This window comes from Phoca vitulina, unplaced genomic scaffold (genome assembly GCF_004348235.1).
Source record: "Phoca vitulina isolate PV1807 unplaced genomic scaffold, GSC_HSeal_1.0 scaffold5, whole genome shotgun sequence".
Classification (NCBI taxonomy): Eukaryota; Metazoa; Chordata; class Mammalia; order Carnivora; family Phocidae; genus Phoca; species Phoca vitulina.
In genome coordinates this window covers 11,103,854-11,130,250 of record NW_022589708.1, presented here as the reverse complement: position 1 = coordinate 11,130,250, position 26,397 = coordinate 11,103,854, and the positions used below count along the sequence as shown (strand labels likewise).

Sequence of the window (26,397 nt, the reverse complement as noted above, 5' to 3'; positions counted from 1 at the left end):
TACCAGAAATGATATCCTAAAAGATACAAATGGATAGCTAGGTGAAGAGGTACGTAGGGCAAGGTCTGGAAGGGTCTTGAGCACAGGAGCTTCTGTCCGTGGAGTTAAGGTGTGCCACCTTTCTGGTATGTGGATGTGTGTTCACCAACTCAGAAGCTCTCTGAATCCCATTGCTTAGGGGTTTTATGGAGGTTCCATTATGTAGGCATGGTTGATTAAATTGTTGGCCATTGCTGATTAACTCACTCCTTAAGTCCCTCTCTTCTCCCCTGGGGTTAGGGGAAGGAGGTTGAAAGTTCCAACTCTCCGATTGTGCCTAGGTTAATCTGGTGACCAGCCCCCCTCCTGAAGCTATCTAGCCCCTCCGCCCCCAGGCATCTTATTAGCATACAAAAAGACACTTATCACTCCGGAGATTCCAAGGATCTTAGAAGCTCTTGTGTCAGGAACTGGGGTCAAAGACCAAATATTAGAACAAAAGATGCTCTTAGCACCCCTATTTATCAGGAAATAACAAGGGTTTTAGAAGTTCTGTGTCAGGAACTGGGGGCAGAGACCAAATACATATTTCTTCTTAGGTCAGAAAGAAAAAAGGCAGTGGGAATTGACCTACCCTCATGGGACTGCAGTTTCACTGATGGAAGAAGAATGTTCCTTCTCTGACTGTTTTGGCTCCTGCAGGCTCCCATTTTGCCTCTTGGCTCCTGTTGCAGCCATAGAATTACTTGGTGGCTGGGGCACAGAAGAATCAAGTTTAAAACAATAACAAAAAAAACCCTGGGAGATTTCTGTAGTGTTCTAAGTCTTAGGAGCTCCCTTTTTTGCTTTTCGAGTCAGAAGTATAGGGCTTCTCCTGGAACTCTCCCTGTCAGCACCCCAGTACTTACTTTGGGTATCAGATTTTGTTGATTAGGCGGGGGGGGGGATCTTGGAAAAAGTGAAAACTCACCACTGGTTTTTAGTTGAAGTTTGTTCTTCCTCGATCTGCCTGCTACTTCTCAAGTTTCACAAATAGTTGATTCGTGTATTCTGTTCAGATTTCTTAGCTGCATTTAGTGGGACAGACAGAATGAACTACATTTACTCCATTTTACTTGTAATTAGAATGACCAGGGGTTTTCCTTAAGAGTCACTTAAAAACCAAGTGTGGGAAGGCATTTGATGTAGCTGAATGGCTGTGTCCGATATTATGCTGTATATCCTCTATTATGGAAAAAGTTTGGTTAGAAAACAGAGGAAAAGAAGAGGTTTTCATTGTTAACAGCACTGCCTGTTAAGTTTTGTCTGAGATTTGTGGGAGAGAAAGCATGTTTATAGCTAACTGCTTAGAATGGCCCAACTGCAGCAACCTCCAGTAAGTTGCTGTTGGTGAAGTATAACATTCCTCATATGCACATTATTTTCTTTTCATAGGAGCTAAACGTTGAGAGCCACCGACTTCCCAGTTAAGGCCTAAACTCTTTACTGGGACATTGAAGATTGCTTTCGAGGTGGTTTCCCTTCTAGTCTTTCTTTCTCTTCCCCCACCCTCTCCCATCAGGACTTCTTTATACACCTTGCTGTCAAGCTGTTTTGGGGATGTCTGGATAGGCTGGAGCCTTTCCCATTTCCATGACTTTGAGTACGGAAGTTGTCCATTAGTTATTCTCTTTGCTTTTTTTCCATTTATTAGAAATTCCCTTTTATACTTAAAGAATGGATTCTTCATGAAATCATTTTCTGTGTTAGCAATGTTTACATGCTCCAGTTTATTACTTCTGATTGCACTTGGTGTAGAAGTCTTCCTTTTGTTCTAGCCTGAACTCTTGGAAGGGAGAGAACTGTAATGTACCATCTCTTTATACCCTGCTGTAGCAGAGTGCCAGTGATAAATGTTGGAATGAGTCAGGGAAGGGAGAGGGAATCGGTCAGGGTCTATTTAATGGTAAAGGGATATGGTGGGTGGAGCATAAAATAGTTGAATTAGAAAAGAGAGTGAAAAGCAGAGACTAGTACTGTATGAATGGAATTAGAAGCTTATGTTTTGGGGGAAGATGTTTTAGTACTTTGGGTTTTAGAAATAATACTCAGGTAGTCCTTTTCCTTGTCTTTTTATTCCATAGTTTTTCTTTTGGAGGGACAGCTTTTTCTCTTGTTCTTTCTGTCCAGAGAGCCAGCTGCCACATATTTTTCTACCTTGTGTTGTCCAGATGTTCCTCTTAATTTGAATACATTTATTTACTCTTTCATACAAAAGAGGCGTGTGGATAGCTGCACCAAGTATTCTTTCCTAAGCCAGCCAGACATTTGGATTTGGAGAAAAGTTAGATTTTGAAGTGAAAGACAAGTAGCTTGTGCCTATGAAACCGGTTGTTCATGTCTTCCTTGCCCATTGATGTTGCCAGGTTGGGCGCCGTTTTACCTCTGTCTTCATAGTACGTCTTGTGATGAATCTATTTCCCAAAGTAAGGACCGAATTCATCATGAAATCTGAGATGCAGTGAGCCTTCGTACAGACTGGAGTCTCTACCCTGGTACTTCAGTGCCCTTGGGAAGCTCCCTGAACTTAGGCAAGCTTGGGCTTTTATCTGGTGACGTTCGGCTGTGGCCTTGCAGGGTGGACCAGGCTCCCTGTGGGAGGCAGTACTGTGGGAGGTGGGTCATGCTTCAACCCAGCAGGTAACTTGATCTCCCCTGACAGACACAGTTGAATTCTTCCTCCTTTATGACTCCCATTCTCAACCTTCTATGATGCTTTAATTCCAGGGAAGGTGGAAGATGGGAGCCCTATCTTTGCCTCAGTCCTGATTCCCGAGCTCTGTTTATCTGATTGTGTTTCTCATAGTCTCCAGACTAAGTCCTAAAGAAGCACTTCTCAGCTTTTATTCTGTTCCTGATAGCTAGGACCAGGCATAGAGCCACAAGTAAATTCAGTGATTGGCAGAAATCACTTTGGATCTAATTATTGAGGTTAATTATTAGGCTTGGAGCTCATTCAAAGTACTCATTCTGACCTCTGGGTGGAGAAGAAATTTTCTTGTTTGGGAGATGGTGAGAAAAAGATGATTTATTTTTAGAGAGCGAATAAAAACATTTCCCAAATGTTTTTGGTGGCTTCATGTGTCCTCTCCCTGCTCACTGGGAATGACTGTGCTGAAAAAAACATTTTGAGCTCCGTAACTGCTTTTCATGATTGCTGTTTCAAGTAAGGGAGCTAACTGTAGAGTGCCAGGAATTTTAAGGAGAGGACCATTTGTGTGGTTGATTTTGCTGTTTTTTTTAAAAAGATTATTTGAGAACGAGGGAGAGAGCGAGCACGAGCCCGCCAGTATGGGAGGGGAGGGGCAGACGGAGAGGGAGAATCTCAAGCAGACTCACTGCTGAGCACAGAGCCTGAGGTGGGGCTCCATCTCAGGACCCTGAGATCGTGACCTGACTGAAATCAAGAGTCAGAGGCTTAACTGACTGAGCCACCCAGGCACCCTGATTTTGCTATTTTTAATAGTCATCTAAAGCTCTTGGTGAGAAAGCAAGCAGTCACAACTATAAAGTCAAGGGCTTTCATGTCCTTTGTGAACCCAGCAGCAGTATTGGACGATTTGGGGAGTGGAATCTGAGGTTGGAAAGCCAGCTTTGGGAGCTTCTGCAAATGCCTTGGTATCTGGTGGAATGGCTGCTCTGAAAAGGACCTCTGCCATTTGCTGCACTAATGGAGGAATGGTAGCAGGTGTTCCTTAAAGCTAGGTTGCGTTTGTGGCCTGCGGTCATTTAGGAACTATATGATGATTTTCACATACCCATTTTGATACCAGATTAGATTTTCAGTAAGGGTTTGTTGATATTTTTCATGACCATCTTAAAAAGTTTTAACTGTTTCATTTAGAAAATAATATTCACAATTTTTGATTTTTAAATTAAAAATATACATGCTGTATTTCCTGTGGTAAGAAATACAAAATTTTAAAGAGTCCTGACATCTAATTTAAGCTGTTGGGATAAATCGGACTTCATCTTCCTGTCCTAAATTCCCAGGGAAGAGAAATACTTAAAAAAACAAAAGAAAAATAACCAGAATTTTAGTGCAGAACAGTGGGAATTATGGTCCTGAAAACGATGAGGCATTTCTGAAGGAGAGATGGCAGATGTATTCATTCAGCAGAAAACCCCGGTCTAACACACAGGCAGGGGAAAATGGCTACAAAAGGTCGAACAGCTTCAGAAGAGAAAGATCCAGAGCAGGAAGGGGAATGTTGGGCAATTGACAGGATGTTTGGTTCAGAAACCTCATTATGATCATCTAGCTGGGTGATTCCTCCATGCTGAGCGTCTGTCAGGGGAATGGTTGGTAAACTGTAGAGCCATATCTTGGAATTCTTTAGTAGCTAAAGAAGAATGAGGTAGATCTCTACATATTGACAGAACATCTCTAAGACATATTAGGGATTGAAAAAGAACCTGTGAAATGGCACTAGAATAATACTGTTGATGTTTAAAAAACTCCACACTAATAAGATTTTATAGTTTTTTTTTTTTTTTTTTAAGATTTTACTTATTTGATAGAGAGAGACACAGCAAGAGAGGGAACACAAGCAAGGGGAGTGGGAGAGGGAGAAGCAGGCTCCCCGCTGAACAGGGAGCCCATTGCAGGGCTTGATCCCAGGACCCTGGGATCATGACCTGAGCCAAAGGCAGACGCTTAACGACTGAGCCACCCAGGCGCAACAAGATTTTACAGTTTTATAGTTACATACATTGCATTAAAAGCATAGACCGGGGGTGCTCAGCAGTGCCACTGTTGACATTTTGGATTGGATAATTCTTTGTTGTAGGTGGCTGTCCTGTGTATTGTAGGGTATTTAGAATCCTCCCTGGCCTCTACCTACCAGACACCAGTAGCATCGCTCCAGTCCGGAGTGGTGACAAGTAAAACGGTCTGTGGACTTTGGCAACTGTGTCCTGCAGGACAAAATTGCTTCCTGTTGAGATCCCTTGGCACAAAGGTCTAAGAATGTGTACTCACCTGAGAAGTGATTCCTGGACAGAGAAAATGTAATGGGGACAGAGGTATGGTTAGTGGGATTATTAGCTTCATTTTGAACAAGAATAATGTTTAGGTATTATGTGTAATTTACAAAAAACTCCCAAAATATATCTTTGCTTATTTGTAAGATCTCTATATTAAACTTAAAAATGGCTAATGGTCAAAAGGAGAAATACAAATAGCTCACAGTGGGGTGCCTGGGTGGCTCAGTCGGTTAAGCGACTGTCTTCGGCTCAGGTCACGATCCCAGGGTCCTGGGATCGAGCCCCGCATCAGGCTCCCTGCTACGCAGGAAACCTGCTTCTCCCTCTCCCACTCCCCTTGCTTGTGTTCCCTCTCTCGCTGTCACTCTCTCTGTGTCAAATAAATAAAATCTTAAACAAAACAAAACAAAAAACAAAGAGCTCACAATATGAAAATATGCCCAAAGTCACTAATTATTAGGGAAATGCAAATTTAAAAAAAAAGTGAAGAATCCTCCCCCCCACCTCGCTTCCAGTTAATTAAAATCCAAAAGATCAGTTATTCAGTGTTGGTGTGGGGAAATTCGTCTCTGGTAGGCATGTTAATTGACATAAGCTTTTAAACGTGTAGTTTGTGGTATTTAAACTTTCAGATATTTTTCTTACAGATATACACGCGTACAGATTGGCGTGTTTAGGGAAGCCTATTGCAGCTCTTAGTATCTGCAAATTGGAAACCATATCCATTATTGGAGGAATGGTTAAATAAGTTGTGGTTTACCCAGGGTACTAGGATGTTGTATACCAGTTAAGCAAGTTGCAGATGTTGTATAGCTGTTAACTAAGTTGAAAGAATAATATATAGCAGGATATAATTTATGGGAAGAAAATCTTAAACATAAAATAAAACGATGCACTTTCATGCGTACATGTACATATGAAAATGTTTAGGTAAGTCTGGAAGGACGCATGCAAAACTGTTGGTAATTGCCTTTAGGGTAGAAAGTGGGATCTTTAAGGGGGTGAGAAGCAATGGTTATCTTTGTTGCTTAAACTCTTTGTTTTAGTGGCGCCTGGGTGGCTCAGTTGGTTAAGCATCTGCCTTCGGCTCAGGTCACGATCCCAGGGTCCTGGGATCGAGCCCCCACATCAGGCTCCTTGCTCAGTGGGGAGCCTGCTTCTCCCTCTTCCCTCTGCTTGTGTTCTCTCTTTCTCTCTCTCTCTCTCGCAAATAAATAAATAAAATCTTAATAAAAATCGAGGTAGTATATTCATATATTACTTGAGTGATTAAAAGAAAACCAAAATTTAATAACGTCTAGGTGATTTGTTTTTACGCACAGTGTTGTCGATTAGTGACACGTACTGAGCAGGGGTGGTGATGGTGGGGCTCCAGTAGTTTTTTGAGATCTCATGACTTAGTTGGCTATCTGTATTTTAAATGATTAGTACTGACATGTAGCTATTCATATGCTCTGGAAATACTTTTTAAAAATACCCTGATTGGGACACCTGGGTGGCTCAGTCAGTTGAGTGTTGGACTCTTGGTTTCGGCTCAGGTCATGATCTCAGGGTCGTGAGATTGAGCCCTAGCCCTGGGCTCTGTATTCAGTGGGGAGTCCGCTTGGGATTTTCTCTCTACCTCTCCCTCTACCCTTCCCTCTGCTTGCTCTCTCTCTCTCTAAAAGAAAGAAATGTGTTTTAAAAAAATACCCTGATTACAGGAGCACTTAGGTGGTTCAGTCGGTTAAGCATCTGTCTTCAGCTCAGGTTGTGACCTCAGGGTCCTGGGATCAAGCACCCTGTCGGGCTCCCAGCTTAGCGGGGAGTCTGCTTCTCCCTCTCCTTCTGCCCCTCTCTCTGCTCATGCTCTCTTTCTTTCTCTCTCTCAAATAAATAAATAAAATCTTAAAAAAAAATACCCTGATTACAAATTAAGGTTCTTTCTTTCTTTTTTTTTAAAGATTGATTTATTTGAGAGAGAGGTTTGTGAGCAGTGGGGAGGGGTAGAGGGAGAGGTAGAGAATCCCAAGCAGACTCCCTGCTGAGTGCAGATTCTGATGCTGGGCTCAATCTCATGACCCTGAGATCATGACCTGAGCCGAAACTAAGAGTCCAAGGCTTAACTGACTCAACCACCCAGGTGCCCCAACAAATGGAGGTTATTTCTTAATCCTATTCCTCGAATTTCATTCTGCCATTGTTTCAGAAATTTGTATTCAGAAATAGGATATATGTGGATTTAAGTCTTTATTATTATAATCCCGAATGTGTGATTGCTTTTGTTTTGCAAGTGGAAAATGGTTACAGTCTAGAGTTGAGCCCACACTCTCGTTATTTGTATTTTCTTGTTTCTTCTTTTTGTTTTCCTCCCTTGCTACAGTTTTTCTTAGGTGGTACTAGTTATATTTTTACTATGTAACTAAGCTCTACAAATTCATTCTTTCATAAGTGCTTGTCAGTGATGGGCTAAAAATTGTGATTGAATCTATGTGGGTTTTTTTTGTTTGTTTGTTTGTTTTAGGATTTTATCTTCAGGTAATCTCTATACCCAATGTGGGGCTCGAACCCACAACCTGGAGATCAAGAGCTCCATACTCCACTGACGGAGCCAGCCAGGTGCCCCTATATAGTTTTTTTTTTTTTTTTAATTGTAAAGTATAAAGTAAAACTTACTGCTTTATTAACTTTTAATTGTGTAATTCGGTGGCATGAAGTACATTTACAGCATTGTGCCACCATCACCACCACCCATTTCCAGAACTTTGTGATGGAATCTCCACAGATTTTATAGGATCGCTTTCTAGGTTGTCTTTCGTCTTTAAGGCATATGTTTGGCTGCTGATTGTGGTTTTGTTCCCATCTTAGGGACTTCTAGTTCGGTTTGTGAGGTACATATGCTCACATCTGTTCGGTATTTCTCTGTGGTGGGATGATCTCTTTGAAAAGTTGTATCAGTCTGCAATCAGAAAGTTTTATTGACTACCTTGTGTGTGTACTGAGCTTCCCCGTAGTTAACAGAGAAAATGTCCTGCATTCGCAAGCATACAGTTAAGTCACATGAACGACTAGTCTCAGTTTTTCTTTCTTACTTTGCATTTGCTCTTCAACTCAGGGAAGCCAGGCTTCTCTTTGTTGTTCTACTAAGTTGGTCCCCAAAATCACCAGAAATTTGATTTGTTAGATTCAGTAGCTACTTCTCTGAATCCCCATCTTAGTTGGTCTGTCTGAGGCATGCAGCAGTAATGGCTGGCCTTCCATTTTGATGGCTTTCTTCTCCCTCACCATCCTCCGGTCTCTCTGGGCTCTGTGCGTCTGATGCCCTCTGTCTGCTGCTGGAGTGCCCTTCTGAAGTGCCTTCTGTCGCCAGAGCCCTCTTTGTCAGGTGAATTCTGACTTTATTAGCTGCAGTTGTTAATCAAACATTTATAGTCTATGTCACTGTGCTGTGTGCCAGAAGGTCCTCACATAGCAGAGCTCACAGCATAATGGGTTAAAAAAATGAATATGAAACGTCCTGATTTTTATTTAATAGTGTTATTGAGGTACAGTTTGCATATCATAAAGTTTACCCATTTTAAGTGTACAGTTCAATGAGTTATAGTAAATTTTCAGAGCTGTGCGACCCTCACTACTATCCAGTTTTAGAACATTGCCATTGTCCATGTGGGTCCCTCGTGTCCCATTTGTAGTCACTCCTTGTTCACCTCCATCTGTGTAGCCACTGATCTGCTTTCTGCCTGTAGTTTTGCATTCTCTAGAAACTTCAACTAAATGGAATTGTATAGTTGTTGGTTTTTTGTGTCTGGCTTCTTTTCACCTAGCATAATGCTTTTGAGATTCATTTGTGTTGTTGCATTGATCAGTTCTTTTTTTTTTTTTCCCCCTTTGGCTGAGTATTGTTCTGTTGTATGAATATAACACATCTTATTCATTTACCAGTTGCTGGGCATTTGGGTTGCTTCTAGTTTTTAATTACTATGAATAATGCTGTTATGAATATGTATATACGGGTCTTTGTGTGAACATATGTTATCATTTCTCTTGCATATATACTTAGGATTGGAATTGCTGGGTCATTTGGTAACTAAAACTTTTAGGTATACTTAAACTTTTAGGTAACTTAAACTAACCTTAAACTTTTCAGACTGGTTTCTGAAGCAGCTGTACCATTTTACATTCCTACTAGTAGCGTATGAGGGTTCAAATTTCTTCTCATTCATGCCAACGCTTGTTATTATTTGTCTTTTTTTATTATAGTCTCCTAGTCAGTGGGAATTGGTATTGCATTGTGCTTAATGGTGTCTTTTGAAGAGCAAAAGCTTTAAATTTTGCTGATCTCCAGTTTCTCAAATTTCTTTTATGGATCAATCTGCAGGGCACTGGCATCTATGGAGTCTATCACCTGAGCTTCCTTGCCCTGTGTTTCTGCTTGGCTGTTTGAAGATACCAAGCAGATCAGGCTGTTTATCCCACCTCCACTTCCCTGCCTTGTCTCAGTTTTGACAGTGCTCACATTGTTTGAGGGCTGGAGCAGCTGGTGGGCCTGCACGTTCACTGGCTCTACTTACGTTCTTCCTGCTCCAAGCCCCTTCAGGTCTGGGGTGATTATGGCTTCCCACTCTGGCTAGTCCCTTGAAACCTCACCATCCTCTGTTGTTTCTCTAGCCCCACTCTTTGTGTTATTTTCAGGTAAACATGTTTGATCATGTCACTTTACTCCTGGAGAATCCTGACTGACCCAATTTGGACTGAAAAGCATTTCTGAGACAGGTTGGAAAATGATGGCCTGTGAGCTAAATCTGGCCCATCACATGGTTTTTGTAAATCTTTATTGAGACACAGCCATGCCCATTTGGTTTTGTATTGTGTATGGGGCTCAAACTCACAACCCTGAGATCGAGTCGTGTGCTCTAGTGACTGAGCCAGCCAGGCACCCCTGGGAAATTTTCTCTTTTGCTTTTTGCCCTTGATAGTCGAGGGAAACAAGTTAGAGAGGAATGTTGGAGTGGTTATTTAGTCAGTCTTCATGGGAAGACTGGGAAGCATGGGAAGTTATCAACCACTGTCCATGCTTTTTGTTTTTAATATCGCTTGTTATGAAATTTATTCTTATTTTCATCGCATAAGCACAAAGAAAAAAACCCCTAAAAAGGTGATATGTTAGGGAAGTAACCCATGTCCTAGAAGATGGCAAAGATGACATCTGCCACAATGCTGTCCGTGCCAAAAGCAGACAACAGTCCACCCCAGCAACAGTAGGAGCGTCCTCGTGGTAGCATTGGTCATCGTGTCACAGATTCCCCAGGGGGATGTGATCCTTCTGTTGAGTGGCGACAAATGAAGAGGGTTGTGTCACAGCTAAGGAGCACTGGCCTCTCAAGAGCTGTGTTTTACTCTAATCTTTACTGTGAGATTTTACTCTCCTTGCAGGCCAACAAGTTAGCTCTCAGTGTTTCATGCTGCTGATAGAAGGTAAAAGGTGGCTGGGTCAGGCACGAAGGACCGTTTGCTCCTCACAGCCATGGCAGTGGTCAGAGTATCAGCATTTTTGCTCTGGTTCCCCAAGTCCCAGTTCCCAGAAGGTGATATGAAGAGGGTCAGATGGTACCTGCACATGAAGTGGTTTGCACTTAGCCTGCTTCTCACGTAGTGAATCTTTTATAAATGGACCATTAGCATCTCTGCACTTTGCCCCAGTCAGACACTGTCCTTCTCATCTAGGGCTGTTGGCTATTCAAACACTTGTGCAAATATACTTTGAGCCAAAAGGCAGTTGGTGCCTTGCTCATATCATGTGCAGAAATATAAAATATTCAGGGGAAGTTTTTGCCAACTAGAGTTAAGGATTCAGCATGTTTTGTAGCAAGCAGTAAACAAACAAGCGCCACTCAATCAGGAAGCAAGTAGTTCCAGAATAGTCATACTATGGGTGCTTGTTTTACTTAGTGCCTAGCTTATGTGACTAGCTGCAGAAACTGCTCAGGATCAAGGGGTGGTTTAGACTTTGCCATTTGGGACACTCGGCAGGGATGTTTGGGGGGTCAGATCCCCTGGTGAACTGCCTATACCAAAAGTATGTAACGGCCAGTTATTTCCGTCTTTGACTCTGAGAACCTCTAAGATCGACCTGGCCGTATTCTGATGAAATTGCTACATCCAGTTCACTAATCTGGTTCTTATTAAGAGGAATTGAGTTGGTGCTTATGGCAGTGACTATATTTGAGATATTATTACAAGTAATAGTTATTGATATTACAAAATACAGTGGTTTTAGGGGCATCTAGGTGGCTCAGTTGGTTAAGCGTCCGACTCTTGATCTCAGCTCTGGTCTTGATCTCAGGGTTGTGAGCTCAAGCCCTGCTTTGGGTTCCACGCTGGGTATGGAGACTACTTAACAACAACAACAAAATACAGTGGTTTAAATAGGATGACTTTCAAATGTTCTCTCATATAACATCTAATAATTTTAAGTTAGGGATGCCAGTGTATTTCCAAGGATGTCCCGGGGCTTTGGTTATTGCTCTGCCATCCCCTAGGGCAGGGATGGACAAATTTTGCCTGTAAAGACTCAGAGTAAATATTTTAGATGGCTGTCCCAACTACTTAACTTTGCAGTTATAGCACAAAAGATGCCATAGACAGTAAGTAAATGAATAGGTGTAGCTGTGCTCCCATAAAACTTTTTTTTTTTTACAAAAGCAGGCATTGGGCTGGATTTGGCCCAGTGTCCCTTGCCCTAGGAAGTTGCTTTAGTTTGCATCATTGAACTTGATTACTACAACATCTGTGTTCCAGATTAAGGGAAAGAACATGGCCAAAATTCAGAAAATACGCTTATGTGTAAGTTGTAGAGAATTTGCATGTTGCACATTTCACTTTCTGATCCCAGTGACTCAAACTCTCTTAGTCTGGTAAGTCTTGTCTCTACCTGGGCAGTCATGTGCCATGGGAACAGGGAAATGAAGGTTTTTGGGCACAGTAGTGGTGTGCCACAGTGGTATGATGTCTAATTTATTTTAAACTCCTTCAGAACGGAGAGGCATAAACCCATGTGTTCATTTAAAGTATGTTGTAGGTCCATTCAGTTCCTCTTACTGGGATTCAACACTCCAGGGATGGCTTTTTTTTTTTTTTTTTTAAAGGTTTTATTTGAGAGAGAGAGAGAGTGAGAGAAAGCGCACACAAGCAAGGAGACGGGCAGAGGGAGTGGGAGAAGCAGACTCCTGCTGAGCAGGGAGTCTGATATGGGGCTCTATCCCAGGACCCTGGGATGATGACCTGAGCCAAAGGCAGACACTTAACTGACTGAGCCACCCAGGTGCCTCTCCAGGGATGGCTCCCCCCACACCCCCGCCAAGGGATGGCTTTTAAAAGCATTTACAACTTTCTGTATCTCAGTCAAGACTAAATTCTTAAGTAAATGGGTTTTCATTGGTGACGTTAGTCGTTTAATATTTAGCAGTATGGATATTAGAAATGGATGCTTATTACTGGAATTAGTGCTATTCAAGATATTTTTTTTTTTTTTTTTTTAAGATTTTATTTATTTATTTGACAGAGAGAGACACAGCGAGAGAGGGAATACAAGCAGGGGGAGTGGGAGAGGGAGAAGCAGGCTTCCCGCTGAACAGGGAGCCTGATGCGGGGCTCGATCCCAGGACCTGGAATTATGACCTGAGCCGAAGGCAGACGCTTAACGACTGAGCCACCCAGGCGCCCCTATTCAAGATATTTGGATTGGCTGAAATATTTCTGAGACCTTTCACCCTTGAATAGACATGATACAAGAATTTAGTAAGGCATTTATCTCTAGGGGTGGTGCCTTGCACTTGATTTCCTTATTTTTGATATCCCACCATCAGAGAGGAGGATTTCTGATTGCCTTATAGCAACTATAAAGATAAAATCATGCTTTTGGAGTTTTATTATGCCTCCCTTGGTGACACTTCTATGCAAGTTGGTGATTTGACAAGAATTGGGATTTTATGCAGCATGTGAAACAGGCTGTTTGCTGTCTTTTTTTTTTTTTTTTTTAAGATTTATCTTTTTTATTAGAATACATTATCAGGGAGAGGGGCAATAGGAGAGGGATAGAATCCTCAAGCAGATACCCCACTGAGTGCTTGATCCCAGGACCCTGAGATCAGCACCTGAGCCAAAACCAAGAGTCGGATACCCAACGGACGGAGCCACTGAGGTACCCTAGGCTGTATGCTGTCTTGCTGAGAAATGTTTGTTTAATAAATGTATGTGTGGCAGACTTTGGACTGAGAGTTGCTTTTATTATTAACTTTTCAGCAAGATGGGTTAAAGTAGTAACTAATCCTTACCCAACTTTTCCTGTTCAACTTTTTGGTGTCTGCCACCAAAAGACCTTAAGAGTTGTGTATGACCAAGTTGGCCTAAATTTGTTCATTGTTTTCTTTTCAAATTTTGTGGTAAGGACATTCAAGATGAGATCTAGCTTCTTAACAGTGTACAATAGATTATTGTTAACTGTAGTTAAACAATGTTGTTACATAGCAACATAGCAGATCTCCAATGTTTATTCATCTTATGTATCACTGGAACTATGCCTGTTGGTTACTCCCCATTTCCTCCTCCCCTCACCCCTGGTAACCACCATTCCAGTCTTTGATCTTAGGAATTGGGCTTATTTTAGATACCTCCTGTAAGTGGAAACCTGAAGTATTTTGTCTGTCTTACTTCACTTCGCATAATGTCCTCAAGTTCATCCATGTTGTCACATACTGCAAAATTCCCTTTTTTTAAAGAGACTGAATAGTTAGTATTCAACTGTGAGTGTATACCACATTTGCTTTATCTATTTAGCTGTGAGTGGACATTTAGATTGTTTCCAAACACATCTTAACTATTGTGGATAGGGCTGCAATGAACCTGGGAGTGCTAATAGCTCTTTGAGATCCTGATTTCTTTTTTCTTTCTTTTTTTTTTTTTTAAGTAAACTCTGCCCCTGGCTTGGGGCTCAAACTCATGACCCCAAGATCACAAGTCGCATGTTCCACCGGCTGAGCCAGCAAGGCACCCCATGGTAGTTCTTTATGTTTTTGAGGAACTTCGTAGTGTCTGACATAGAAGCTGTGCCATTTTGTTGTCATAAAGTTCTTTCACAACAAGGATTTTGAAATTAATGAATGCCAGCAATACCTGGCGGTCTTACTAGATTTCTCTTGTTAGTTTGCTTTCCCATGCTCCCAGTGACCATTTTCAGCCCTTTTTATAATCTTCTTATACCACCAATGACTGCTCTTTGAGTGTTCTTGTCTCTTGATTTACACACAAAATACCAACTGCCAAAAGCCGGAGCCATTAGCTTCTGCCAACAGATCTATAAATCTACCTGTATTTATGCCCATTCTTGGCATCTTCCCACCATTAAGAAGGAAAGACACATTCTTGGTCGTATCTCTGCTGCTTTCTCTGCAGTGGTGGCTCGAGAAGGTCTTTGGAGAAGCCCTTCCAGGCAGCACAGCAACTGGGGAGTGGGTACTTGGGGAGCTTGTCTTGAACTGCGTAACAAGCTCTGTCTGTCCTTCTGTGTCTCCTGTTTGTCTTTCCTGTCTGATTTTCCTTCTTTTTTCTTTTTTTAAATTTAATTTTATTTTTTAGAAAGATTTTATTTATTTGAGAGAGGGAGAGAGCAAGAGAGAGAAAGGACGAGTGGGGGGAGGGGCAGAGGGAGAAGCAGACTCACTCTCAGCAGAGATCCGCCCCCCCCCCCCCGACTCGGCGCTCGATCCCAGGACCCCGAAGATCCTGACCTGAGCCGAAGGCAGACACCTAACTACCTCAGCCACCCAGGTGCCCCCTCTTTCATCTTTTTTCTTTTTAAATCCTGGCTTATATTTTGTGGGGGTGGGGGTGGAGATGAGCTCTGTCCCTTTCCCTGTCTCCTGCTTCCCCATATCTCCTAGCTCTGCCACTTGATTGTCAATGTGAATTATTTCATCTCCTTACTTTTAAGCTCCTTACTTTTCAAGGGCATTTGTTCAAGTTTTTCCTAAGAAAAACTCCACTTCAAACCTTTTCTCAGCTATCACTCTGTCTCTCCCAGCCTTTACAACCAACCATATAGATAGCCCCTGCCCCACCCTTTCATACTTACCTCTGCACCCCCCCCTTCCCCATTCCACAGTCCATTTCGCTGCGGTCTTGGTACATTGACATTGCTTTTGCTAAGATTTTGCTTTCATCCTTCCTGTCTCCTGTCCCCTACTCCGTCCTTCCCATCGCTCCCTGATGCTTCTACCAGGTGTCAGTGGTATGGCAATATGGTTCTAGTCATGGTGCTTTTCATTCTTTTTTTGTTTACCATATTCTCAGAAATGCATCCCTGCCAAATAAAGACTCAACAAACTCTTTGGTTTCATAATTGGTTCTGGGACAGTTCCCTTTACTGATAGGAAAACAGGATTTTTTTTTTTTTTAATTCTTTATTTAAATTCAATTTAGTTAATGTATAGTATATTAATTTCAGAGGTAGGGGCACCTGAGTGGCTCAGTTGGTTAAACATCTGCCTTCGGCTCAGGTCATGATCCCGGGGTCCTGGAATTGAGTCCCGCATTGGGCTCCCTGCTCAGTGGAGATCCTGCTTCTCCCTCTCCCCCTGTCCCTCCGCTGCTTGTGGTCTTTCTCTTTCTCTCTCAGATATATAAATAAAATCTTTTAAAAAAATTTCAGGGATAGAATTTAGTGATCCATTAGTTGCATATAACAGTGCTCATTACATCAAATGCCCTCTGTAATGCCCATCACCCATTTATCCCTTCCCCTCACCCCCATCTTCTCCAGCAATCCTCAGTTTGTTTCCTAGAGTTTAGTGTCTCATATGGTTTGCCTCCCTCTCTATTTTCATCTTTTTTTTCCTTCCCTTCCCCTATGTTCATCTGTTTTGTTTCTTAAATTCCACATATGAGTGAAACTCATATGGTATTTCTTTTTCTGACTGACTTATTTTGCTTAGCATAACACCCTCTAGTTCTATCCACGTCCTTGCAAATGGCAAGATTTCATTCTTGATGGCTGAGTAATATTCCTCTGTGTGTGTGTGTGTGTGTGTGTGTGTGTGTGTGTACACACCCCCCCCCCCCCCCCACATCGTCTTTATCCATTCATCTGTTGATGGACATCTGGGCTCTTTCCATAGTTCGGCTTTTGTGGACATTGCTGCTATAAACATTGGGATGCGTGTGCCCCTTCGAATCACTATGTTTGTATTCTTTGGAAATACCTAGTAGTGCAATTGCTTGATCGTAGGGTAGCTCTATTTTTAACTTTTTGAGGAACCTCTACACTGGGAAAACAGGATTTTAGAAAATAGATTGAGTTTTGCAACTAGAAAAAACCCATTCTCTTTTCCCTGTAACTTTTAATTTTACTATTTGAAAATTATGTAAGTTATAACAGAAGAAAAATACTAAAGTCACTAACTCTGCCATCCAAAAATCACAAATAAATGTGTCATGGGTGCTACACATACAGTTTTACAAAATGGATTCAAAGCAAATATAGTATTTACTGATTTTGAAAAATCATTTTTTTTTAAAGATTTTATTTATTTGATAGAGAGCGAGTGAGTGCACAAGCAAGGGGAGTGGGAGAGGGAGAAGTAGGCTCCCTGCCCAGGACCCTGGGATCATGACCTGAGCCTAAAGCAGATGCTTAACTGACTGACCACCCCAGGTGCCCCTGAAAAATAATTATTTTCTAGGAATGAATTGCCTTCCTAGAAGGATATGCCAGAATGCTAGTCTGTTGACATTTGTATAAGTCTCTTTAGATACATCGTATAGAATAGAGAGAAAGGTTCTTTTTTCCCCCCTCTTAGAAATAGGGTTTTATCTGGTTTTTAAAAATGATTTTTCTGGGGGTGCCTGGCTGGCTCAGTTGGTTGGAGTGTGTGACTCTTGTTGTTGGGGTTGTGAGTTCAAGCCCCATGTTGGGTGTAGAGTTTAGTTAAAAAAAAATAAATAAAATCTTTAAAAAAAATGACTTTCCCCTGGGTTTTCAAATTAAGATTGATGCAGTTGGCATGCTTTTCTTGACCTTTTCAGTCTTTAAGGGTGACTTTTGCTTGTTAAAGAATTGGGTTAGATCTGGTGGATACTGAAACCTGGACAGATTGTATGAGGCATTGCTCTTCTAGGGCAAGGAGGACATCTAATCTACATTCTCTCATCCTGGCAGTGGCTCACCTTGTGTTGTGTTCGCATTGGGTGATAGCCCAGGGAAAACTCAAGTATTCGCGAACATGGTAGAGAGTGCCCACCTAACTACAATCTTCTTGAGTGATAGGTTTCAAAAACAAAACCCTCCCAGCATGAGGAAACATCTTCAAAGCTGCTTATCTTCCCTATCTTTCTCAGTCTGTATTCGTTTAGAAGGTATTTAAAAGTTTTCACTCAGATCTGGTCTAGTGTACTTTTCAACACTAAGGTGCTATGTTTTTGACCAAACAGAGTATCTTTTTAAAGCATATCTGACACATCTAATGGTCTAATATGAAATTTTCATTAACTCAGTTTTAAAATTCACGCACAATTTTTAACCTATCTATATCCAAGTGTTTAAAGTCATTTAAAGAAAGTCAGTGAGGAACATGATTTTTTTCAGTTCTGTCAGTTGAAAAACACTTTGTTAGATTATTATTTGGAAAATAAAAGGCTGGTTCAAGTGATTTTTTCTATTTAAATAATAAAATTTAAAACTAAAATCTAAAACTAAAATTTAAAGCTTGAGGAAATTAATCTTCAAAAACCTATTGGAAAAGCTTCTGAAGACTACTTCATACTTAAAATCTTTTTTCTTTTTGAAACTTGTAGCCAGCAATATCCTAGTTAATTGGTTAGTTCAGTTTAAACTTTTCCATGATTGTTACATATTACTGAAGTATTAAAAAAAGGAATTTATATTTTTCAAGGTGTTGAAATTCTTGAAACATAAATCCATCTAGTCAGTGTAGGCAGTGATAAGTCGCTCTTCAGAAGAACATGGCTTGAATGCAGTTCGTTTTGTATTAATAACCCAGTGAAATAACGTCAGGCATTTAGTACAATAATAACAACAAAATTGAAATTTGAGTTTCAAAAGTTTTAAAAATTTTTCTTTCCTGATTGACTCATAAGTAAGTATCTCTTTGGGAACTAAGGCAGCAGAGGATTCTAGTTGTTTTTTTTTTTTTTTTTTCAAATGGCTTTGCCCAGGATTTTTGCTAGTACTGACCCTGTGCTTCACTTTGGGTTTAAGATGCTAGTATAGCTTCTACCCTAAAGAAAGGTTTGTTTCTGAGAAATAAACCAGTCAACCATTAGAAACAGCATGTTTTGCCTTTTCTTTGTAAAGCCCGTAAGCAGTTTTGACCTGCTTTTGACATTAATTTATTTGAATGTTTGTTTGAACAATATTGATCATCTGCTAAAATATGTTGTTAGGCTCTGAGCTAGATTCTCAGTATGTTTACAGTTCGTGATAACAGGAAACATGTCTTTTAAGATGTTAGTTATAAAACAAAAGGATGCAAAATTATATATGCCGTATGGTTACAAAGTGTATTTAGAAAAAAAGACTAGTCAAGGGGCGCCTGGGTGGCTCAGCATGATCCCGGGGTCCTGGGATCGAGCCCCGCATCGGGTTCCCTGCTCGGCAGGAAGCCTGCTTCTCCCTCTCCCACTCCCCCTGCTTGTGTTCCTGCTCTCGCTATCTCTCTCTCTCTGTCAAATAAATAAATAAAATCTTTAAAAAAAAAAAAGACTAGTCAAAATACTATTTAGAGTCTCCTCTTACTTTTTGATGCATGTTTATTATAAAAATTTTGGACATACACGTACGTGTGTATGTGTCTTTTAATTTCTTCCCATACAACCTTCAGTTCCCATATGTATTGCTAAGATTGGAGAATTTTTAATTTGCGATAGACTTTCACCTCAAAGACAATGGCTTAGGGGCGCCTGGGTGGCTCAGTCCTTTAAGCATCTGCCTTTGGCTCAGATCATGATCCCAGGGTCCTGGGATTGAGCCCCGCATTGGGCTCCCTGCTCAACGGGGAGCCTGCTTCTCCCTCTCCCTCTGCTGCTTTCCCTGCTTGTGCTCTCTCTCATTCTCTGTAAAATAAATAAATAAAATCTTAAAAAAAAAAAAAGATAACGGCTTAACAATGAAAGTTATTAAATAAACTGCCATCCATGTGTATCTATGAGTTAATGAGCTTTTAACACATAACATTGTGCTGGGAGTGATTTAAAAAGGAATTTAAGACCTAACCTCTGCCTTTCAGGACCTTCTAATCTGGTGGAGGAGAGTGTCTGAATTGTAACAATCTATAAAGCAGTTAGAATAACGTTGCTAGGCAGGATGCAATTAAATGCCAAAATTTGCACTAAGTACTATCAGAGTTCAGATTAAAGGAGATTCATCTGAAGCTGAAGTACCTGGGAAAGACCCAGTGGTAGAAGTGAAACTTGGGCATCTTTAATAGTAGGTAGTACTTGGAGGTGAATAAAATACACAGAATAAATGTGGATTTAACTTTACTTTATCCCCACCTGGCTAATGTATTCTTTTTAAAGGATTGCTCAGTGTTCAGTTTCTTTCTTATAGAAAGAAAACCACAGCCATAGTTACAACAACAAAGTTGCACTGGGCAGGGCGCAGAAGAGGAGGAGCGTTCTGGCCTGAGAGGGGAAGAACAACTTGAGATTGGGTGGGGTGGGGAGGGGGGAAGCAAGGCAGAAATAACCACAAGAAGAGCCTTGCTTTGAACATGGGAATATTTAGGATCCCTTTGTGAGCCTGGCTGCTTTTCTTCGCAGGGGACATTATTAAAGATACTACAGAGTGTATATATTTGAGTATTTTCCATTAAAATATTGATGTGTAAATCTCTTGGGCATGATATAATTTTTTTACTTATTGGAAAGTATTGAATTGATAAAAATAACTCAACTTTCTAAAAGATGACTTAATTGGTTTTATTTTTTATAGATGTCATTTAAAACAACGTGCTTCTTAAAAATTCATGGCTGAAGAATAGAACTTAGCAATACTCAAAAGTATTTTCCATCTTGGACTTTGAGGGGGGTGGGATCATAAAAGTCCAGGTAGATGTAGGTGCTTTAGTTTTTATGTCTGCCTTGTAAAATAAATTTAAATGGATTGGAAGTTCCTTAAACTGGAAAACTGTTAGGGAAAGCCATTTCAAAGATATATGAATCCTTTTATCATTTTAAAAGAATAGTTTCTTTCAGAAATAAGTTACTCTTTTCAGTAGTGAATGCCTCACCTCAAGCAAAAATAGGTGTAAAAAGGTTGTACAGTGAGTAGTCTTAAAAATGGAGCATATATTTCTAAGTTTTGAGTAGACTTAGAATTAATGCATATATCAGCTCTTCTAGGAGTAAAGGTAAAAATGGATGAGGATCAAATGTGAGAGTATTTAAATGATTGTCAAGATTTTCTGGCTCGTTGATATTGAAGTCTTTAGTTCTGGACTTTAATTTGTGCCTGGTGCTGACCTGATGCTGTGCAGGGACCCTCACTGCATCCCTTCATTCAGTTTCTCTAATTATCCCCACTTCCTGGGGAGCTTGCTTAGAACTGGGCATGAGTGCTTGTTAGGAAAATATTGGACTACTGGCTACATGTAACAGGGTAGTTTTTGATATAAGATTTATATGTAGATGAACTGAATAGGGGGCCAACGTTTGCAGGGGTTTTATTTAATCAAATTAGTAGGGAATATTATGGAAGTTCTCTGGCTAGACAATGATTAGGCTTGTAATAAATGAAAGTCATGGTTAATATAGTTCCTGAGCTGATGTGTTACACTGTTCTTTTTTTAGTGCACTTTCAAGAAGACCTGACTACTTAAATAAGGGAAACAATCACATTTGCAATTTTGTGTGTATTCACAAATGATGGGAGTTCTTTTTGCTGGGAGCATCTGTTAATGCAGAGATTTGTCTCTTCAGGTTCATGTGAAAATGGCGGATGAGGCTGTCTGTGTTGGCCCAGCTCCCACCAGTAAAAGCTACCTCAACATGGATGCCATCATGGAAGCCATTAAGAAAACCAGGGCCCAAGCTGTGAGTCTGAATGAATCTATCTACCGCAGCTGTTTCATATATAGTGAGCAGAAAGCTAGAGTTTGTATTCAGAAAAAAAAAAAATAAGAAAGAATGATTGAAAATGCTGTTGCTGTTAGTTCGTGTCACATGAGTTAAATGTGGCCGAATTCGCTACTGGAAATCAAAGGCTTTGTAGCATCTGGCAGTGTTGGTCGCTGGTCCTGCAGGTGGCTGTGGGATTCAGCTTTCACACCAGGGAGCAGTTTCAGTTCATTTCCAAATTTGTTAGAAAAAAAAAAAAGAAAAGAAATCCCAATTAGTTTTGAGTATTAACCCTTTCAGTGCAATAAGAACATTAAAAAAATCTGTTATAGGATCCAAAAGATTCTTGTTTAAATTGTTTTAATCATTTAAAAATTACGTATACCTGGTTACACATCCAGAAATAAAAACTATGCAATTGGTAATTATTTTAGTTTGATAATGTCAGTAGAATACACTTAACTTACAGGGAAAAATCAGTAATTCTTCCCATCTCCAATTCTGTTTGAATGGGGTGGAATCCAGGGAAGAATCTGGTTTCTGACATCAGGAACTGTGTTTTGTTGGTGCTGTGTCTGTGTGTGTGTGTTTTATAGATCAGAGAACTAATTATATATAATGTTGCAAACTATGCAGAGTTATCTCTGAAATTGGATGGAAACAGCCAACACCAGCAATTAGCCTGGAGTACTTCAATTAGTGTTCACATGTCTTGTGAAAGAAATGTTTTAGTTAAGATACATGTTTAAATAAATAACTGAATTCATGAACCCATATTATAGATGTTTACAGTTTATTATCAGAGTTAATGAAGGTAAAACTCTTAACTCTTTAATGATAGCTTGTCAGAATACAATCTTTTGTTAAATGTTTCTATAAAATGCAATTGGTGGGGTGAAACTCTTTACCTGTGATGCAGTTGTTTAAATTCTGTACCAGGTTCATAAAACATTTAAAAATCTCAGATGTGTAGCTACTTCTAGATTATGATATTGGCTCCTTGCGAAATTTGGCTTTCCTTACAGTAGAATTGTTTTCCTGGAAATATGTTCAGTCTTGATTGATAATAGGCTAAATTTGTTTGAACAGTGTGATAGGCCAGGATGATAGAACTTAAATCATAGCAACATGGTTTGTGAGAGGATAGCATAAAGTGATTATGAATGGTTAAGTGGGCCAAGCAGGGAAAGAAGAGTACATGTTAGAAGAAAAAAATTCAGTGTATAAAGAAAAAGTAAAACCAGATTTCGACTTTAGTTTTGACCAACACTGCTCATTGGGTGGCTGAGTGTATTCATGTGGTCAGGAATAAAGTATGTTAGTTGGCTTAGCCAGATTTTTGGAAAGCAGCATTTCCCGGGACTCTAAAGAAAGGGGAATTAGGAGTTTTTCATTTATCTCACAAATGGTTTCTTTTAACCTTGTTCTTTGGCCCACCAACTATTAAAAAATTTGGCTTAGGGCCAAAATTAGCCTCAGAAAAAGTAGGGAGAGTTCAGGTTGTGTTGAAATAGATATAGGTGACCGGCAGATTTGTAGGTCAATGGTCCTGATTACGGTTAGGACAAAGGTGGTGTGCTGTAAGTGAATATTAGGCAGTTTCTTGGAATTTGGGTCTGTACTCAGGAATGTGTGTTGCAACTGTCAATATGTAGGAGAAGTAACCTGACTCCAGGCCCTTAAAATATAAACACATGAGTGCACTCTCTATGTTGCTTATAAAGGTTTTGTGATATGATAAAATTGAAAGTGCTTTTTGTTTTCATTTCTAAGGTACATCCAGGTTATGGATTTCTTTCAGAAAACAAAGAATTTGCCAAATGTCTGGTAAGTTAGTAATGAACCAGAATCTGTTAACTTATATTTCAGAAAGCAGTATAATGGTGTTACTTTTGTAACTGTGGGTAGTGATGAATTACAGATATTTTAAAAAAGATTTTATTTATTTATTTGAGAGAGAGAGAGAGAGAGAACACGAGCAAGGGGGTGTGGGGGGAGCAGAGGGAGAGGGAGAAGCAGACTCCCTGCTGAGCAGGGAGCCTGACAAGATGCTGATCCCAGGACCCTGGGATCATGACCTGAGCTGAAGGCAGGTGCTTAACCCACTGAGCCCCCCAGGCGCCCCTGAATTACAGAATTTTAATTGACCTGTCAGTTCTTTGAAAATTATTTGTGAAAAGTGAAGTTTTTATTCTGTAACCCAGGTCTTGGTTTGAAGAATAAAAGTGGAAAAGTTATAAAATCATCTTTATACCTAATGAATGACACCAAGTTTGTTATATATTTTATGGACTTTTAAAAACTTCAGCTCTTTAGATTTGTAGCTACCTGTGTCAAGGAGTCCAGTGATTTGTTATTTTACAAGAGCATTATTTCTCTTTTCATTGCGTGTTGTGGCATTTAAGATCAAATCTTACTGCCTTCTCTATTTTGGGAAAAGATTTATGCATGATCTGAGTCTCAGATATTACCACCCTGATTGGGTGAATTGAACTGATTTCCCAGGTGTATTTATAACTACATTCAAGATGGTACTGAAACCTTAGTTTTCAGGTGCTAAAATAGGATTTTGAATGTTTCGAGAAGCTGATTACATCAGTTATCCCAGGTGTTACCTTAATTTATTATTCTAATGTGTTATACTTTGTTTCTGTGAAATGCTTGTGTTTTGTTCTTTCATGGATTCAAAATTATTTATGAATGTAATTTTCTAGATGACATTTCCACTTAAAATCCATAAATTTAACTTGGACAGTTTTTAAGAACCAAGAGTTCTAGTTTAGAACAATCTATTTTAACCAGGTGAAAGATTAAAAACTAGGGCCTAAAGATGAAACTGAGGCCTACAGAAATTGTGATGTAAGGTGACATAGCTAATGGTAGTAAGTGTCTGGAGAGGGCAGAGTGGGTGGAAGCAGCCAAAGGTCCAGATTTGCCAGGTTGTGTGTAGTATAACCACACTTTCCCACTTACATTCTTTTTCGTTATCGTCTTGTTTGAAATTTTGGCTGTGTTCTGTCGTTATGTCAGAAAGGGATTTGAATATAACACGTATGAATGTGCCTGTATAATATAAGGTACTGAATTTAAGTTGTATAGAGGAGGCGTCTCTAAACCATGGCCTGTGGCCCAAATGCAGCCTGCCGCCGGTTTTGTAAGTTAGATTTTATTGGCACAAAGTCAAGCTCATGCACTTATGTGTCGTCAGTGGCTCCTTTTGCTCTGTAACAGTGGAACTGTGTAGCTGTAACAGAGATCAAGTAACCTGCAAAGCCTAAAATATTTGCTGCATGGCCCTTTGTAGTAGAAATTTGCCAATTCCTGGTATTAACTTCTCTGAGTCTAAGAGAAGTTAAATGACATGGCCATTATGTTCATTCATGCATTCATTTAGTCATTAAAAAGTGGTTGTTTGGTATCTATGTTTAAGGTATTTGAGAAGGGTATAAAAATGAATCAGATGTGTGTCCTGCTCATGAGGGGCTCACAGTCAGGTCAGATAATTCAAGTACACAAATGACTTCAATTCAGGGAAGAAAATGTTATGAAGAAGTTCACATTTTCCTTAAATGAAGATTATTTCCATCAGGGGTTTCATGTTAAAAGAGTGCAGAATATATGAATGATTACCTTCCTTTCTCATGAATTTTCTTTCTGATCTCCTCTCCTCCACTTCCCTTTCTCAGAGCTATGCGTCAGCCAAGCCAGAACACCGTGCTGTTCTCAAACGTGCCTGGTTCTTTCGTGTTCCATCCTTTTTGTGTTTCTTTGCCCAGGGGGCACACTTGTCTTCTCCCACATTTCTAACGATTGCCTCTCCTGAAAGGCACAGTTCACGTGTTACTTCTACCAGAGTAGTTTCCATATCCCTCTGGTGAGAAGTAATGTCTTTCCTCTGTTTTCTAGAGCATTTTTTTTTTAAGATTTCTTATTTGATATACTACTTTACATATTAGGTTAAAATTATTTCTGTATATTAATTTCCTCTTGAGATGAGACTTGGCCTTGTCAGTCTTTCTTTCCCTTTTGTTTTATAGTCTAATGATTTCAACATAGTGGATTCAATGAATGTTATGGAAAGATTAAATAATCATTAGATTAAGAATTATAAAACAACATGCAAGAAAACTTTCTCCTATCACAAAACGGACTGTTTTATAGCTAAAAAGCAGTATTGCCAAGTTTTGGCTCACTATGAAAATATGCAGCTAGTGATAACTAACCTCTTGGTTTTTGTGCATCATGGCAAGATTCCTTTTGGGATATAATTTTCCTAGCATTAAAATCTTTTCCCATTGGAGTGTGCCATTTAAAATGCTCCTTTTGAAAAAAATAAATAAATAAAATGCTCCTTTTGGAATGTCTGGTTATAGGTGGTAAGTTCCACTAAAAAACAAAAAACAAAAGACAACAGCATTGAAATGAAATTGCCTACTGATTTTGTTAGGCCATATAAACATTGTGTGGTTGGTGACCAGCCATTGAAATTCAATAGTTACTATTGCAAACTGAGTATATTCTTAGATATCTAATTTCCAATGTAGTGGTAGATGGATTACCATGTTGATAGATTATCATATTGATGGTGATTACCATCATGATTACCATGTTGATGATGGTGACTTAGCAAGGAGGAAATGGATTTTTTTTTTAAAGTTGAATACTGTGGAGTTCCCTTTATTGTAATACCATATCCTATGTTTGAGATTTAATCAAATATGGAGATTTTTTTTTCCATTTATTTTTAGTTCCTTTTTTAAAAAAAATTTATTTATTTTAGAGAAGAAAGAGAGGGGGAGAGAATCTTAAGCAGACTTCTCGCTGAGTGTGGAGCCCAACATGGGGCTCGATCTCACAACCCTGAGATCACGACCTGAGCCAAAGCCAAGAGTTGGCTGCTTAACCAACCGACTGTGCCACCTAGGCACCCCAGTTCTGTTTTTTTTTTTTAAACTGCTATTCAAAGACCCGCATATTTATTTTGTTTGTAGAAAAACTAGTTGTGCTTTGTGTAATACATTGTTGTTTTTAGTTAACAACTATGAATAATTTCTGGATTTTTTTTTTTTCCCCTGAATTTTTGCTATATATTTGCATTAGAAAGTATACAATAGGGGCACCTGGGTGGCTCAGTCGGTTAAGTGTCTGCCTTCGGCTCAGGTCATGATCCCAGGGTCCTGGGATCAAGTCCCGCATCAGGCTCCCTGCTCACTAGGGAGCCTGCATCTCCCTCTCCTCCCCGCTCTCCCTCTCCTCCCCACTTGTGTGCTCTTTCTAGCTATCTTT

General features: G+C 40.0%; 1 protein-coding gene across 1 annotated transcript in view; it reads left to right on the top strand.

Moving 5' to 3' along the window:
- The window catches only part of PCCA (propionyl-CoA carboxylase subunit alpha), a 417,324-nt gene that overhangs the window by 60,255 nt on the left and 330,672 nt on the right, over window positions 1-26,397 (top strand). Inside the window, exons 5-6 of the mRNA XM_032402683.1 lie at window positions 20,974-21,087; window positions 22,885-22,938. Coding sequence (XP_032258574.1) covers window positions 20,974-21,087; window positions 22,885-22,938 — 168 coding nt within the window. The remainder of the gene's footprint in view (window positions 1-20,973; window positions 21,088-22,884; window positions 22,939-26,397) is intronic.